The 18,206-nt window shown below is 43.0% G+C and overlaps 1 protein-coding gene across 2 annotated transcripts in view; it reads left to right on the forward strand.

The window, feature by feature from the left end:
• The first annotated feature begins 6,932 nt into the window (after positions 1-6,932).
• The window catches only part of FAM124A (family with sequence similarity 124 member A), a 37,181-nt gene continuing 25,907 nt past the window's right edge, over positions 6,933-18,206 (forward strand). For both annotated transcript variants that reach the window (XM_077173714.1, XM_054627755.2), the window contains exons 1-2: positions 6,933-7,146; positions 17,834-17,865. In XM_077173714.1, coding sequence (XP_077029829.1) covers positions 7,088-7,146; positions 17,834-17,865 — 91 coding nt within the window. In that variant the 5' untranslated portion in view covers positions 6,933-7,087. The remainder of the gene's footprint in view (positions 7,147-17,833; positions 17,866-18,206) is intronic.

Raw genomic sequence — 18,206 nt, forward strand, 5'->3', positions numbered from 1 at the left:
AGAGAAGGGATAAAGCAGTCACAGCCTCAGTTTAACAAGGGAGGGGAAGGGAAGGCTGCACAAAGCTACTGGACACAGGCGCTCCTACACCAGCCAGAGCAAGTGGGACTTTAACATCTCCCTGCACACCAGTAAACCTACTCCTGCTTACAGATGTCAGAAGTGGAAATGGAATCAAATATCTTCTAGCAAAACTTGCTTAAATTTTATTTCAGTGATCTACTTCACTGTATTTACCATTGTTTATATCATCCATAAAACAGGCATTCTTGATGTTGGTTTGATACATCAGTGGCTAAAATTCACAGCTACTGGATGAAAAGTTTTAGTAAAAACATTTAAACCTAGTAGAACCATCTGACTGCCAATCTTATGATTAAAAAATTGTATCACAGGTAATTCAAAACTTATTTTTTGTAATGTGGTAGAACAATTAGGAAATAAAATCTCCCTTGGAGATCCAACAGTGTTTTAAATGTAGCTGCTTTCCAGAGTAAAACTTTTTACTGTCATGACCAGCTGCAAAGGAAAAAAACCTGAAGATCATTTTCAGTTTCAGAAGAGTCTACATGTAAAAGCTGCTGTAGTACTTACTGCTGCTACCATAGGGGTTTAATCTTTCCTCTTTGAACATCAATGGGTACAGGATTGGTCCTTGAAAATAAATATTTTCTCTGCCTTGTAAAGCACACTATTTAATAAAAAAAAACCCACTTCATTTAATAGGAGTTGTCATGGTTACCAATATAGGAGTGCTTTTCTGAATATAATAATCATTCACTGGGTAGATGTGAAGCGTTCAGGACACTCACCAGAAGCCAGAACTGTCTCACTGACCTCATAAAAGTGGCAGCAAGTCCATTGTCTGCTTTCCTGGTATACTTTTCACACATGTGACACCCCCATGACACTGGCTAGCACTTCTTCAAATGTGTCAACTGAAACATTTTCACTGTGCTTTAGTGGATGTGTGCCAGTACACTCTTAACACTTCTGTCAACAGAGAAACAAGGAAAACACCCAAGCATCACCAGACTCACTCTAGCTCAAGCATTGCCTGCCTACCTCAGCAAGTCCACAGAAGACAGCTCCCTACTCTGTCAGCCAGCACAGATCAGAGTAGTCTCTGGCCAAGTGGGCTAAGAGTACCTGGAAATGTGCAAATTTTTAGGCCTCTACCCACCCACTGATATCTTGAAAGCAGCTCTCTAGTCCTAGAGAAAGTAGAGATGGCTTTGTTTGGATTGTGCTGGTGCTCTCCCTTCTTGCAGAGCAGCAAAGAAGAGGTGCTGTGTAAAAGAAAAAGGGGAATTCAAGTGCATGACCTCCACCTGCCTTCACAATACTGCAGCACGTAGCCCTTGTACCAAGCTTCCCACCTTCAGGGCTGCCCAAACTGCTGCTAAGCCCTAAGTCCCCTCACACCAGTAAGGGCTGTGTCCAAGTTTGCAGCAAAGGCTCCCCTCTGATGCTTTATCTGGGATGTCAGGACTGGTCAGTGCACTCACAGAGGTTGGGGACTGATCCAGCATTGCCTGGCACAGAGCCACTGCCCCAAAGTCCAGTCCTGGGTGTTGATCTTGGCATCACTGATTACATCCACTAAATGGGATCGTTGCAATGTAAGAGCAAGATTAATTCCTAATGCCCATAATACAGAGTCACCTTGACTTTACTTTCCCTGGAAAGGGCTTTTCATCACCCACATTGATCAAGCCTCCTACCAGAAGCCTGAACAGTGATGGGGTGCAGCTCTGCTTCCCCTTGTACCCCCATAGAGTTCTGGGCTTTAGGATGATACTGAAAAGGATTCCAAATAGTCGAGTTTTTATAGCAGTTGTTACTGAGTGCTAGAAGTTTTCCATAAAAAACATTAATATACTAGAATTCAAGTAAAAAAGAGCAATTTGCTTATAAAATGAGCATTTGTTGTACTGTACCATGAACTTGGGTTGGAGTGTGTGTGTGCTACAGTTTTCAAATGAAAGTTAAAAGAGTGGGACCTGGGAACCAAGCTCCCTTAAACTTCACTGAAAACCCTCACCTTGGTGCTTTGAAGAAATACCTTTTTATTGCATAATTGTATTTTACCTCAAAATTGTATAATTTTAGGAGGTTGGGTGTCTGGCTTGAGACCTACCACAAATGAAACTGACCTTATCATAACCTTTAAAAATCCAAACAACCCAACAGTCTATGTGAGAAACTGCCACAACTATTTTGGCAACATTTACCAGTCTAAAAGTCAGCCTTTTAGGGCTGACCTAGCATGAAGAGAGAACCACATGCCAAGCCATAATTTTCCTCCTCCTTCCAAAACTGCAATTGTCCTTTTTTTTTTTTTAAACCACAACCCCGTGTCTTAAGTCCAGCAGTGAATGTTAACAAAGCCTTGACCTGCAGAGGGCTAATTTCCACAGGGACCATTAAAAGAGAGAAACTTTTCTATAAATGCCAGATTCTGTAAACTGAGAAGTTCATCACTGAAATACCCAGAGTAGTGTGGAAAGTGCCAGGAATGGAATCCAGAACCCCTTATTAGAGGGTGAGATTCTGCCTCCAGAGGCAGGTAGCAGAGAGGGGAGACAGCAATTTGAAAGGTTGTAGTCGGGAATGAAAAGTCCCATCCTTTGGCATCTTTGCTATCTCTTTGTCTATGGTACTGAATCCTCTGCTAAGCTAGGTTCTTGGTCTGTCTTTTAAAAGCTGAGAGGGCTCTCTAATTTATAGCATAATGCCAGAAGGAACTTCAGTAGCATTGGTCCCCTTTTGCTTTGGAATTGCACAGGAAAATGGAGAGATCCCAAATGCTCCATGAAAAGAAAATAACTGAGAGCTTTTTTCCCCAACAGAACACCTCTATCACCAGAATTTCAGTCACATGAAAAGGGACACATTTTTCTCCTCTCTCCCGACTCTGCTACACTCTTTTGCTTATATTCCATCCTCCCAGCTGGTGCAGGAAATTTGATATCCCAGCAGACAGAACTCAGGGAGCAGAAAAGATATTGAAATTTGAATCCAAGTGTGGATTCATCAGGGAAATGGATGCTTTTGCTTCCCCTTCTTTCAGTCCCAGTATGATCTGACGGTTCATCTTTCGGCTTCCCAACCTGCCTTTCTTCAGCTGGAGGCTGCAGCTATTGCTCTCCTGCACTGCGCTCTCAGTTACTGAGGCCACTGTGTGATGAAGGAGGATCTGCTGCCTGCATTTGCTTTGGTGAGGACAGAGATTATAGGAGATGGAGGTTACAGTTAGGTGGTGCTTAACTTTGCTGATGCAAGCTAAAATGGTTAACCTTGGGCAATTTGCACACTGAGCCCCAGATACACGGGAAGTTTCCTTTGGAAGGTAGATGCCTCCTAATTACCACTGTGCAGGACTTACCATGATAACAGATTCAAACACAGTCATAAAACCAGGCTTTACATCTTCTTTTAAGTACCTTAGGTCCTATTTTAGATCTGTACCTAGGCAAGATAGGAGGTAGGAGCAAGAGAACTTCCTACAGAACTAAAGCTCATTTCATATCCTCAGTGTTTGGTTTTGAGAACAGAATGCTTTACTTTTTTGGAATCTTTGAAGATCCAAAGTCTCCTGATATTTTTTTGTCTGGGTTCTTGCCACCACTGCTATTAAATCAAAAGGCTTGAAATTTGAGAAAATTTAACTTAGAAATATTTTCACTATTATCTTTGTCATTAAACTGATATCACAGCATCACAAGTACCATAAAGTAATTAAAACTTCTCTTTTTTCAAGAAATATGAGAGAGGACTTAATGTGAAGTACAGGTAACAGAGAAAACCTAAGTAAGGGGCAGGAGTTAACACCTCATTCATTAAAACCTTTTAAATGCTTGGAATTTAATACAGAGAAGTCTCCTTTTTGCCATAATTATGTGAAAGACCAGAATAAAACAGAGTTAAATGGGGCAAATATATAAATAAGAGAACCTACAGTTTGCGGTAGCTTTACTTACTATCTTAATTATATATTTCCTTTGAATGTTTCTTTTTTCCCTCCCTGGGACAGATGGAATAAATTAATCTTAAATGCAGCATAAAATCTATTCCAGATCCCCTCATATGCCAGTGTTTAAACAAAACTAACTAGAATAATAAAAGTCAGAAATGGAAAAGATCTATTAGCTGACCACCTAAAATTTTATATACAGAAATGTATCAATTTAACTAAACCTATTTCTAAATATTTAAGGAGGTTTGGTTACACCTTAAATCAGTTCAATGGTGGCTAGAGTCAGTTTATTTCACTTTGAAACCACTCTTAAAAGCAAATAAAAGTGACCTGCTTTTAAGCACAGTTGCACTACCTAAATAAATGCATGTGTGTAGGCTAAGAATCAGAGAGACAAGCAGGTCTGTCCAATCCTGGTAACAGAGACTACCAACACCACTTGTGTGAGGCCCAGGGATATCCCTGGCCATTGCAGTGATGGAGAATAAAATACTTACCCAAAACAGAGCCCTGAGTTGGGAATCAAGAATTGTTGTCTCAGTTTTGCCTCTGTCCAGCCTTGGGGGAATCCTCTAATGACACAGAATATCTGAAAATATTAATGCCTCCTACCTGAATGTGGTGATTCAGATTTTAGCAAGCTGGGAAGCAGACAAGCACAGCATTTTGGTCCCAGACCTAAAAGAAAATGTATGAATTTCATTTTGTGAGTAAATTGTTTTGGATGGCAGTTTACCAGTCACAAAGCATAGAATAGGTTGTTTCCATATGTTCTGAATTACTGTGTAGGTGCCTGCACAGGACTGTTCTGTATGAGCCCCATTAATAGCATTTTGTCCACATTAGCTTTTAACGACTTGCTGGGGGGAAAATGGAAGAGGGGTTATTAAGGGGGTTTATTCCTTACCTAAATCCTTATATTTATGGGAATGTTAATGTGAAAACCTCCACATAAAATGAGAAATCATTTATCTGCTTTCAAATTGACATGCCTGCAACCCATGCATGCATGCAACCAGATAGTCAAAACAGATCAAACACCAACTTTCCTATCCTACAATTTTTTTTTTCCTAATTCTGGATGAATAGTAGAAGCTGAAAGTTTCCTCTAAAAACCTCTGAAGACACTCAGTGTGATGACCTTCTATGATGCTGAGAGGCCACAGGACAGCACATGAGTTCAGTGTCTCTCCAAGGTGGAGCAATGCGAATTCTCCAGTTTCATAATAAGCACTTGGGGGTTTGTTACTGACTTGTTGTTCCTACAAGGCAACACCACCTTGACAGCTCTTCCCAAAGTGTTCTCCTTCCCTTTTATTTCACAGGAGTCCTACCTACACCCAGATTACTTCAGAAAACCAGGACCATTGCAGACAAGAGTAGCATGAACTACACCCAGCCTGTTAAACAGTGCTAGGTGCCACTATTAATTTGTGCTGCCATATACAACTTGAGAGACCACTGGCAGCTTGAAATAAGGGATAGCAGTGCCATGCAATGTAGAGATGGATATAAAAGCACTGGTGGCAAACTAAACCAGTTTAGCATTTCTTAGACCAACAGAAGGTTAGTTTGTGTGGTATATTTTTATATTCTGGTATATTTATATTTATATATTCAATATATTATGTCTTTAATGTCAAGATTTTCACCATTTTTCTTCTTTCTTGTAAGACATAAATAAGAAAAGAATTTTTTATTTTAAAAACATTTTTTTTCTTCTGACCCCTTTCTCCAAGAGCCTACAGCTGATAGAAATCTGGTGATTGTTAGAAATTTTCCAAAAGAAAATTCTAACTCGTCAAAGCATCTTCCACAAAATATTAAAGGAAGAAGCCTCCAGTTATGGGGTAGGTTTAATTGTCCCACAATATCTACATTGTGGGGAACACAGAGCACACCATCCCAGTTTTGATCCCAGTTTTGTGCTTGAACCTTTGAACCTGATTCAGAAGAGACAAAGAGCTGGTCTCTAGAGAGCCGAGGTAACAAATCAGTTCTGCCCCTCCTCTTGTAAAATCTGACACAGACTGAATGGGCTCAGTAGATTAAGGGAAGACTTTTTTTCTTTTTTTTTTTATTTCTTTTTTTTCTTTTTTTTTCTTCTTTTCTTTCTTTTTTTTCTTTTTTTTTTGCGGAGCGAGATCTTGGTTCACACCTACATGGATGGATATTTGAATTTCTGTAAGTGATGGCAAAAGAGGTTGGTGTTCACTTCCAAACACAAAATAAATAGACAACAGGAGCACACCCACAACTTTTCCCTTCGCTCTCATTTCATAGACACTATCACTCAGCTTTTCTACATCAGCATTTCCTCACAGGCAGCATTCAAAATGCTTCTAACCCTCCTTTTGCATCATTACAGAAATTCTCATCAGGTTGGAAAACCACCCCTTGCCCTTTTCTGTGTGTAATTTCAAAGTTATTGCATTGGATGTAACGAACAAGTGCCAGGCAGCACTTGGGGGAGGCTGGAGAAAGCTCAGCACAGTGAGAGACTTCAAATCAAAGGCTGTAACAGCGGATGTTCCAAGACCGGATGGATAGCGAGAACATCCACACATCCAACAGTCTCAAACTTCCACTGGACATGGGGCGCTGCACCTCTAGCCCAGGGAGCACTGAAGTGTCACCGTGAAGGTGCTGACGTACTTTGGGAGCCAGCAGCCCGCGGTGTCCCAGCGCGGAGGACAGGCCGTGCCCGCGGCTCCAGTCCCGGCTCCGGGCACGGCCCGTGCCCGCCGCGCCTGTCCCGGCTCCGGGCACGGCCCGTGCCCGCCTGTCTGTCCCGGCTCCGGGCACGGCCCGTGCCCGCCGTGTCTGTCCCGGCTCCGGGCACGGCCCGTGCCGGCCGTGTCTGTCCCGGCTCCGGGCACGGCCTGTGCCCGCGGGCCGGGCGCTGCAGGGAGCGGGCGCGGCGGGCGGTGCCTCCCGCGGCGCGGGGCGGGGGCCGGGCCGGGCCGGCGGAGCGGGCGCTGCTCTCGCTGCCGCTCTCGTCTCTGTCGCGGCTCTCTCTGCTGCGCCGGGCGGGCGGCAGAGGCGGCAGCGCCGCTCTCAGAGGGCGGCAAGGCGGGCGCGGAGTCCCCCAGCCCCGCCGCCGCCACCATGGAGAAGCAGCCCGGCGGCGAGGACGAGTGCGCGGACTCGGGAGCGGAGACGGGCGGGTGAGTGCGGGCGGCTCTGCCGGGCTCTGGCGCGGCTCCCGCCGGCCCCAGGGGCTGCACTTGTTGCCGGCGGCCGCCGCCGAGCGCGTCCCGGCAGCGGCGGGGCTGGGGCTGGGCTGGGCTGGGGCGGCGGCTCCGTGTCCCGGGCAGAGCTTCCCTCCGGCAGCATCCCGCTCAGCGCCGCGTCTCCTTGCCTTGCCTTGCCTTGCCTTTCCTGCCCTCCTGGGACCCGGCCCGGCGTGGCCCTCGGGGAGGCATCACCCTGCTCCGACTGCCCAGGGAAGCTCGCGTTCCCCTTCGGTGAAGCAGACCCCACCGTCCTCCCGCTACACACGGGGAGGAAGCCACGGACAGGTCGTGGCTGCGGGCTTTAAGTTTGAGCTCCAAAGCACGGGGTGATGGCTCGGCGGTGCGGCCCGCGCTGGGCTCCAGATGCGCTGGTCAGCGCTTGGTGCCGCACCAATCCTGTATCCCAGGGACAGTGCAGCCTGAGGATGGTCTGGGAGCGTGTCCAGGACCTGTCCTCTCCTTCTGGCAGTGACACCCAGACAGCATCAGGCAGAGAGAGTTTATTTCTCAGAAGGACAATTGAGAGCCTTCTACAAAAGCAAGTTTGATTTGCAAGCACTCTGAAAGTGGGTTGCTGTTGTCATGATTCTCGTTGTGATACTCTCCATGCTAACCGGTGAACTGCTGTAAACTTTGCTGGGAGTGTCATCTCAGTTAAGGAGACTTTTTTTCCCCCTGATTTCATGACCATGCTGCCAGACGTGTGCCGTTTGTTAGCTGCATGACTTCTCCTAAGTTAATGGAGCTGCAAGGATGATCCATGGGATCGCCCATTCAGCTCACGCCTTCAGCCCATCTCTGTGGGAAAGGTTAGTGCTTTCAAGCCTGTCCTACATGCTGCTGCCTTGGGATCTTGTCAGGAACAGCAGTAAGCCTTTGCTCCTCCTGTGGCTCCAGAAGGGCAAAGGGAGGTTGCATGCTCCTGCCAAGGCTCTTCCTTCTCCTCACTCCTTGCACCTCCAGCTGTTTCTCTCCAAGCTCCTTGCCTGGTGCATCTCCTTTGGCCTCTAGTCTGACTCTTGCAAAACTGTAAAGCTAATTCTTTGCACAGTGGTGTCAGGTGCACCACACCAAAATTGAAGTAGCAATACTACAAATAAAAATTTAAAAGGTGAAAATGGCATATGGTAATCTTTTTCATACATCCAGCTAGTAATAAAAATAATTTTTTAATCTCTTCTGTAGTCTGAGAAGTTAAGGACTTTTCCCATCACCTTGTATTGTAGGCACACCTAACAGTAAAAGCTTTAAAATGTTTTATGTGACACAAGTTCAAAGGAAAAAATCCAGGCTTCTTTTGCAGATATGTTCCCATTAGGGACATGGGTAAAAGGAAGACACAGTAATCAGTGAACTCATGCCTGGTTCAAAGCTCAAAAACCCCTTGATTGGTCAAGTCACTCTTAATTTGCTGTGTTTATCTGGAATGGAAAAACCTGGGTTTCCTTGGGACAGGCACTTGGAAGGATTTGACCCAGCTGGTGACATTAGCCTTCAGACCTCAGGGACCAGCGTGACAGCTGCTTGTGTCTGGTGTTGATGAGGTGCTAAAGCTGATGATTTTATGAAGTGTCTCTGTCCCATGCGTGACACTGGAAAGTATAGGTTGGAGGAAGAGTCTGTCTGAGGAATTTGAACAATGACATATGGCAATTAATAGCTGCAGTGCTTTGCACTGACGTTTATTTTGAAAAGCAATGGGTCTCTGCATTTCAATTATTATTTTTAGTTTTGTTTAGCAGCTATTTAATTCTGATAAACATGTTGCGTATGTCTCTTTCACAATGTTTATGTTTCAGCTTTCTCACCAAACCAACTGTTCACAGCTCTTGCTTTTGCCTGTTACCAGATCTGCTATTTGCTTTGTCTCAGTCCCATCACAGCTATTGCTAAATTGAACAATATTCCATTTTCACCTATTACTCAATGGTAAAAAAAATAAATTAATTAACTAATCTGAGCTTCAGCAATCATCCTCTGAAAGAATAAGGAGGAACAACTGTCAGAGTGATTCAGGACCAGTTTTGCGTGTAGTGGTCGCTTTCTGTCACTCAGGGAACAATAGTGGATAGTGACTGTGGTAACTCCAGGCACTGCACGCCCTTGTCATCTCAATGATGGTACGTAATGATGTGTGAGCTCTTACACGGAGCCTGGGCTGCTGAAGCTGCTTAGAGCAGCTAACAAATTGAACACATCAAGTACTCCACAAGGCATATGTTGCTTAAGGTTTTGTTGTGGCTGCCAGCTACAAAAGCAGGCAAAACTCTCTGCTGAAGGCAAGATCAATTACAATTCAAAGCCTTCATTTTCCTAATCCTTTAGAAAATATGTTCCTCTTACTGCATTTGCCTTGGTAAATAGGGTTGGCAAAGAGTCTGCTGAACAAAAATAGCATATTTGGAGTTCCTGAATCCAATAAGAATGGATTGAGCTGGTGTTGTCAAGTACCTAAATAAAGGGTATAGAACGTATAAGCCAATTAGTTGATATTGGCTGTTTATTAATGAGATTTGAAATAGTTCAACCATCCTTGATCTGAGAGACTTTGCCTATACAAGTTGTATCTTTTCAGGAAACATATTTTGGGAGTTTTTATTATAAGAACCTTATTTCATCTACTACTGAAAACTTTTAGTCCAGAAGTATGGGACACCAAGCTTTCTCTGGTAATAGTTTCAGTAGTGGATTTGTACTATTATACCTGACATTTTAGGAAGAATGAAATAGTCTTTCTTTTGTCTTCTATTAGAAAGAAAACAGAGGGGAAAAACAAGTGGAAGAAAGATTGAAGGGAGGAGAAATGTATGCGTTTACAGAACTGTAGTTGAATAGCAAAGAAATATAAAAAAGTGGGAAAAATAACAGTTACTTAAAATTAATTGTAGAAATATTAATTTTAACATTTTCTTCATTTTACAAGCCATGCAAATGCTGTTATTTCACTGTCTTTGAACAGCAGAGCAAAGATGACAAACTAAGACAATTTTGGAGGCTGTTAGGCATACCTGATTCTGAGGCAACAATACAGATTGGCTACCACTGGTATCCAGGCCAAAGCATCAGCTTGATTCACTGCATTCAGGACCAATATCCCAAGTGAATGTGGAAAACCAGGTGGTTTCTCTGTTCTAAACATAAATGTTCTAAACATTTCAACATCCATGATAGTTCCCAGCAGAAGTTAACTTAGACAGCTGTAAGAGCCTATGTCTTAAAAGTTTCACACTTTAATCATTAGCTTACTGATTTTCTCCAAGCCTAAACATGTAATTTTTCCTCACCTTAAAGTCATTTGAAGTTTTGAGAAGTTATAACTCTTAATTTATTTGAATTTGCAACTTACCTGCTTGTATTTCAAATAAATTCTTAATCTATGTAGAGAAAGTGGGGAGACATTGCTGAAGTATCTGGTGGGGAGGTTTTTTGTATAAGTTTAAAATGTAAATATTGATGATGCAAACTGGATTAAACAGTAGTTAATTGTTGAGTATTTGATGAATTTTAGGAAGAATGGTAGAGTATTTTTTGATAGTAGGCAACTGCAACAAAACAGTTCAACAAGATATAGAGAAATCCATTGCAAAACAGAGAAACAAGGGATGTTTGAAGTTCATGACACTGTACCATGCAGCAGCTATTTGTAACATATATTTAGCAAAATCCAGTGCTGTTTGGTGACAATTCATTTTCATGATGCTTGTTGCCTCCTTTACATTTTGTCCTGTCTCTCATTCCTCAAATTATTTTTGCAGAGAATATGTTCATTTTTGGAGTATTCTATACTTGTTTGTTGGTTTTCCTTATGACACTCCCTAGCTGCATGTGCAATCCTGGCCAAACCACAAATTATTTGAACTCTGTTAACTTATCTCTTAAGCAGATCAAAAAAGCCTTTCTTTAATTGTTGCAGTTCAGTAAAAAGTGTGAAGTTCTAAAGTAGAAGTAGAAAATACACTTGTTAATCGAAGGTAAGGCAGCCCATATACATATATATATACATATATATATGAAGTTGTACCCCTCTTAGAGGTAAAATATCAAGAACGCTGTAATCCATGTGTGTTCTCAGCCAGAAAGGACCACTTAAATTATCAAATGAATAATTGAATGTTTTATTGGGGTGAGAAGTTGCTTTCATGTCTCATGTTTCTGGCTTTAAGGAATTTCTCACTTAGGTCTTTGTATGGCAGCCCTTCAAATTGACACGTCAGTCTCTTGTCACGTATTTCATCCATCTATGAGAAACTCTCAGGAACACAAACCACTGATGCTGAAAGCTATTTTAAGGCCTATTTTTACCTTGGGGCTTCTTTTGTTTTGGTTTGGGGTTTGGGGGGTTGTTTTGCTGTGGCTATTTTGCTGACACTTTCACTTCATGTATAGACCCATCAGTCCAGATATGTCACGATACTCAAGTTGTCTCTGATTTGACATTGGAATAATGTGAAGTTGAGCTGTTTGTCACAAACTGGCGTTGAGGCGCCATTTCCAACCAGATTTACTCAGTGAAGCGAAGCTGTTTGGTTGAACATCAGGGCAGGCAGACCTGAGAGTGCTAGGCACAGGAGCAAGGCACGGACAGCAAGGATGAAACAGACTTTAGATCACATTCTGGAGGCCATGAGCTCTGTACTGATACCCATAATTTTTAGGTCCCAGCAAGAAGCTGGGTTCACCTCAGCTAAATGTAACTTTGTGAAGGTTTGATGTTTGGCATAAATCAGGCTTCTTCTGTTGTTAATTAAGAGAACCAGGACCTCAGGAGGATAAGTCAGCCCCTAGCCTGGGATGGGTGGATACATGGCACCTGATGTGTCCCTCTGGGAGTGCTCTGTAAGGGAGTGGTGAGCAGGATGTGCAGCCAGGTGTGCTCACTAAATCCCAGGGTGGTCCTGCCTCATCAGGTGCTTTTTGGAAGATGCCAAACAACTTTTCAAACCATATACAACAATGGTATCTCTTATGTGGGGTCTCAAACATTGCTGTTGGTAATGAACTCTGGAGTATAGTGGTTAGAGCTGCTCAATGGGAATCTGTCATCTGTCTTTGTCACTTTCCTAGAAATCCAAAGCCAGGAGTATAGGGACAAGTTGCTGTGAGTCATTCCCTTTCAGTCATCTTGACTGCACAAGTAGAAGTACCATGAGGGTAACAGATTTGTGCTGGACCAGTTTTAGTGAAGCAGATTGTAATCTGACCTGCAGGAATTTGGTGAGAAGAAACCCAAGACAGAGCTATAAAGCCAAATCTTCTAATTCTTCTAATGGGACTATAAAATACTCCCATGTGCCCTGTGGAGTATTTTCTAAGGGAAGGAAGAAAAAGAAGCTGTTAAATACAGTACTTAATATGAAACAGTGATATGTGCCACAAGTATAGGTAGAGAAGGCTTGGGAAATATGAATCCAGCAGGTTCCATTCCATCAGTCCTAGGCAATCAAAGGATGCAGAGAGCAGAAGAGATTATAAACTTTCCGCTATTTCATTTTGGGGAGTGGGATTAAGGAGCCCTTGCAGTGGAGACCATGGGCATATTGGGGTGTAATATTATGTTAGAATTACTGGAGATGTGTTTGTTTTACACAGCAGGCTGCCTTTGGGGATGACCAGCTCAGATACCTTGGTCCCAGCCATGCCAGAGCATTAAACAGCACATGGGGGTGTCCCTGAGCACGGGACGGAGTTGTCCATATTGTTGAATGATTAAAATGGTATGATGGGATCAGTTTGAATGGGGCCATCTAGCTGTCCCCCATGTCTTTCCTGGGTATGTTTTACCATGGGCCAGGATATGTTTTGCCGTGTTGCCATGGTTCAGGGATCATTCCCAGCAGACAACTTGCCAGGATGTTTTGGGAGGCGAGAGGTTTTACTGGTACAGGTGCAGACTGTTTCACAGCACTTGGCCTGGCTCCCAGGCAGTTCCCTTGGGACTGTTTGTTTATGGCTGCAGCTGTCAGGGCTGGAGCTGTGCTAACGTGGTGCTGTGTGATCACAGCTGATCAGTGTGCCCAAGGAACCCAAGCACCATGTGATGCTGGAGGAGCTGCATTGCTTGTGTGAGCCAGAGCTGTGAGAGCGCCATGTTCTTACCCAAAGAAACAAACTTACAGTGTTTTTAGGTACCACATTCAGCAACTGCAAGATGCACTAACAGCTTCTTGCTGGAATTCAGTGGAATGCTTCCATCTCTTGGATGTTTTGAGGTTCTGTATCACTGATCAGCAGTGAGAGGTGCACGCAGATCTCAGAGGATTGTTCAATATCTTTTGTGCTCCTGATGCTCTTACCATGTCTAAAAATGCACAAGTCTGATCCTTCAATGGTGGTAATGGGAACTGAGGTCCCACCTTTATCACAAGCTTCTACATTCCTATTTTAATATCTTTTGACGTTCCACAGCTCCTCTTTGCTAGTGGGCTGACCATTGAGCACACATTCTTTGCAGACTAATGTGTCTTTTGACTGAGCTGTAAGCCTTCCTTTTCAGTACCTCACACTGTTTCAATACCCTGTTTGATAATTTTTCTTCTCATTATGTGCCTATAAAGGGAACAGTCCTCTATTTGTTCACTTTCTGTCATGGATGTTTTTTTCCTTTTATCTATAATCTAACATCTATCAGAGGAAATAGCTTGCTGCAAGACCATGTAATAGACCTGGAACCTCTGAGCCCCAGTGTAGTCCCAGGTGTCACCATTAAAGCACATGAGTGCTGTACTCTTGAGTTATCCTATTGGGAAAATCCTCTTCGAAGGGAAATGATAGAAGGCAATACTCAGGGTATTTAAAACAGGAATGAAAAGAACAGAAAGGAACACAGTTACTTGATGTCCACAGAGCTTGTATGCCCCAGGAGATGTTTATTTCAGTACTTGATTTTTCTAATGCATGATTTTGTTAAAGGGAATGTTGTGTGTGCCAGTCTAAAAAGCTTAAAAGACTTATACTAACTTCAGAATTAGGTGTCCTAAATAGATGACTGTAGAGAAAAAAATTTCATTTATAAGCCACTTACCAATGCATGCCATGAATCTGAATGGTTTCTTCTAATATTTTGAGAACAATGATTTTGCTAGCGCTGTTTTGTTTTGTTGGGTTTTTTTGGTTTTTTTTTTTTGTTCCCAAGGACTAGATTCAAGGCAAAGAAAGAAACTGGAGGGAGAACAAAAGGTGATCCAGGTTGTCCCTGAGAGCACACAGAGAGACTCATATTCATCCCATTTGGTTTTAGACACCCAGTCTAGGGTTCTGCATTAGAAATGTGGTGTTTCTACATTAGAAATGTGGTTTCTGTAGGCTTCTTGTCTAGGCAACAGCTAGGGAGAGATACTTCAGACCTCTCTTTTCATTGACAGTAGAGGGAGCTTAGGGAGGGTACAGCCCTCATTTCGGTATCTGAGGTTGACATAAGCCTTTGAGCCTAATTGCCCCCTTTTTTTTTTAATTTGTGGATGTCAGTTATGCAACAAACATGAATTAAGTATTAGCTTGAACCATATTAGAACTACAAAAAAGCTCCTGCAATACAATTCTAAAGCCTATTAAAATGTGTCTCTGCAATTTGTCTCCAAGCACACTGTTGTCTCCTCCTTTCTCACCCCCCATCTTTTTATTTTTCCTCTTGTTTCATTTTTCAAGTCCTGCATGTACATAGGCTGCTACTCCCTAAGTTCAGGACTCATTAGTTCTCCATGTCCTATAATGTGCCTGCAGCACTTTGGGATAATAAAATAACAGTGTGAAGTAATAGAATACTGTTCCAACTTGCACTAAGCAAAAGGCAAAATGTTGTCTCGCTTCCATCCGAAATACAAGCAGTGCAGATTCATTTTGAATTAGCTGCCAACTGCTGAACACAGATACATTGAAGGACAGCCCCAGGCTGTGTTCAAACAGAAGTGCAGACTAAATGAATTCTTGCTGGGGCTGCTTGGAGGCAGCTGGATGTATATTGCTTGCCTCTAGGCTTATGAAGAATGACACATTACGCAGTTTTCACACCCTTTCAAATATACATGGTGCATGGTGCCAAATGACACTGATGTGACTTGCTGCTGAAAATACTGTGTGGTTTTATGGCCTGCATAGCACCTTAGCCAGCCCCTGGCATCACTTCCCCTTGGTCCCTGCCCAGAGCCAGACCAGCAGTGTGTACATTGCCCAGCAGCAGGAACAAGAAGGTCTCCTTCTCTGCTCATGTTGATGTCCAGGCTTTAGGTAGGTAAATTAGAATTTATCAGTCAGTAGAATTGCCCTGGTAAATTTTAGGGCTTGATGTGCTTCAGTGGTCTCAGATCTAGGGGAAGGTGGGCACAAAGAACACAGAATAGTGGGCCACAAGGAACACAGAATAGTGGGCCACAAGAACACAGAATTCATGGGCCACAAGGACACTTGGCAGAACTCACAAGATAAGGATGAAACAAATAAAGCCAACTAATTTCAGCAACTGTGCTGAAGTCAGCTCTAACTAGGTAGAAAACAATTTCACTGGGGGAGTTGGTGGGCATTTCCCACTGACTCAGGAAACCCAGTGACTCAAGAGACATGCTGGTCATTGGCATGGCAAGTGAATCATGTAGCCAAGCACAGGTGGAACACTGATCAGTAACAGAGCTGTGTGGCTGGTGGCCAATGAGCCCTGATTTCTTTGCTTGCTAAAATATGAGTGGTGTGGAGCTTTGATGGCTGGGGACCCAGCCTGTTGTGGGCCACACCAGCTCCCTGCTTTGCACAGGGACAAAAGAAAGGGGAATGCCTCATCTTGGCGTGTAAATTGGTGCTGCACACGGGGCAGTGAGCCCACATTTGGGACAACAATGTCATTACTGCCCCTGCTCTTCCCTGCTCCATAGGGGTCCTGGGGGTGATTGTTTGAGGGGCAGCACTTGATTCATGGAGGAGGTGCTGTGGAGCAGCTCTGTGTGGGGTGCCTGAGAGTGGCTGATAGTGACCTAGACCTGTGGTCTCTGCCAGTGGGACAGAGATGTTTCCTTGCTCCCTGGCCTTATCAAAGTGGCTGGGGGTACAGGATTAGCAAAGAAGAGTGAGTGAGGGGGAGCTGCAAGCCCCGTCCAGCAGCTCTCTCCCCAGCCTTGCCCAGATCTTTCCAAAAACTATGAAAACCTCACGGCACGTGATGGTATTGGTGAATCCTTTTTCATGAGTTTTGTGAAACATTCAGGTTGTGTCATCTTTCACTAGTCCAGCAGGACTGGCAAGAGTTGGGGGTGCTTCCTTTTCATCTTCTCACCTAAACAGTATGAGAAGATGGCATCTGATCTGCAGAGTGCTGATTGCAAAGCTGTGAAATATGGGGATGACGGTAATTCCTTTTTTCTTCTGCAGAGATATATCTACATTAAAATCAAAAGCAGATACTATAGATATGTGGGACTGATGTCCTTTATTCCCTTGGTTGCCTGAGAGCCTACAGTATGAGGGTGTCTTGAGAATAGGCTTAGATGGTATCTACTTCCCCACACATCTCTTGGGAGTCAAGGCTCGTGTGATTTCTTTAAAATAAAGCAATGTTGCAAACTTGCTGCAACTGTTACATGAAACAAGGATTTAGGTTTGCATCCAAGAGCTGTGTCAGGGCTCCCTGAGCCCTGTGCCTGTCCAGGGCACTGCAGGGCACACGTGCCATATGTTTATGGTGGCAGGGTGCTCTGGTGCATGGGGTCTCTTTTGGGGACCCAGTAACTATGAGGGTAGAGGCTGTGTAGCTGTGAACTCCAAACCCAAACACTCAAAGGTTATAGGTAGGGCCTCAGCAGTGGAATATTTTTTTTTCCTTAAATATTAAGTGATGGCATGTTTGTTTTACCTTATTATTTCTGAATCTTCAGGACATAAATGGACTATGTTTTAGTCAGCTCAGAATGGGGTTTTCAGGAGCTTGGGGTTATATGCAGCCAAAAAATTAATTGCACTGCTCATCAAAACACTCAACTGCTCTGACTTTCTCACAGATAATCCAGTATCCCCTGAACTAGAACCAATGGCTGTATAGTTTTATTGAGATGTCTCCAAGAGGAAAATAGTCTACTAAAGCAAAAAGCTTTGTCATCTAAATATTTATATTTTGGCATTCTTTTTTTTTTTTTTTTCCTTCTCTAACAGTTGTGACTGTAGAACTATAAAAATTCTGCTCATCAAATAGAGTTCTCTTTAAAAGAACTCCGAAAACAAAATCTGGAAAGCAGCATTTAGAGGACATAAACTGAGGAAGGAGAGGAGCTGAGTCAAAGTCTAGTAGACTTCTACTCCTCACCTGTGTCTGAAGCAGACTATTTTTTCCTTATGGAAAGCTTTCTGAGCTTTTATTTTCCCACCTAGAATTAGGTAGCATGAATAACTCCTAGATAAAAGCATAGTTACTCATTCTACTTACATATTTAGTTATTCTACTTACGTATCTTCAAAATTCACATGTGATGGCAGTTTTTCTGAAGCAGTGTTCAAAACCTATTCTAGTTATTCTCTTAGCACAAAAATAGTGCTAAATGGGCATTAAACTTTTTCAATAAGCACTGTGTGTTAGCTTTGGTAATTTTTTCATTATCTCTTTTAGATTTAATACACACTAATTTAAATCTTTGTCTTGCAGGTCTGAGTACAGCCGAATGTCCTCTACCAGCAGTGAGTATAACTTTGAGATTCTTTTTTAAAGTGGATTGTTATATTTTCTTTTGTTCTGATTGCTAATATTATTTAACATCAACCTGGTGTTACTGACAGAGTTCACTTTGACATAGTAAAGCCTCCATTCCTTCTCCTCTTGGATATATGTCTAGAAACAATATAGAAAATTAAACTGTTTGAATATTTATGACCAAACACACACCATGCGTAAAGACCTAAATATTGGCACTCACAAGGATACAAGGCAAAATGAGAACAAAATCTATAGACACAGTGTGGGCCAGTGTGAATGGGCCCTCAGGCCAAAGGAGTTTGCAGTGATGAATGTCACTGGAGCT

Source organism: Agelaius phoeniceus, chromosome 2 (assembly GCF_051311805.1).
Source record: "Agelaius phoeniceus isolate bAgePho1 chromosome 2, bAgePho1.hap1, whole genome shotgun sequence".
Lineage (NCBI taxonomy): Eukaryota > Metazoa > Chordata > Aves > Passeriformes > Icteridae > Agelaius > Agelaius phoeniceus.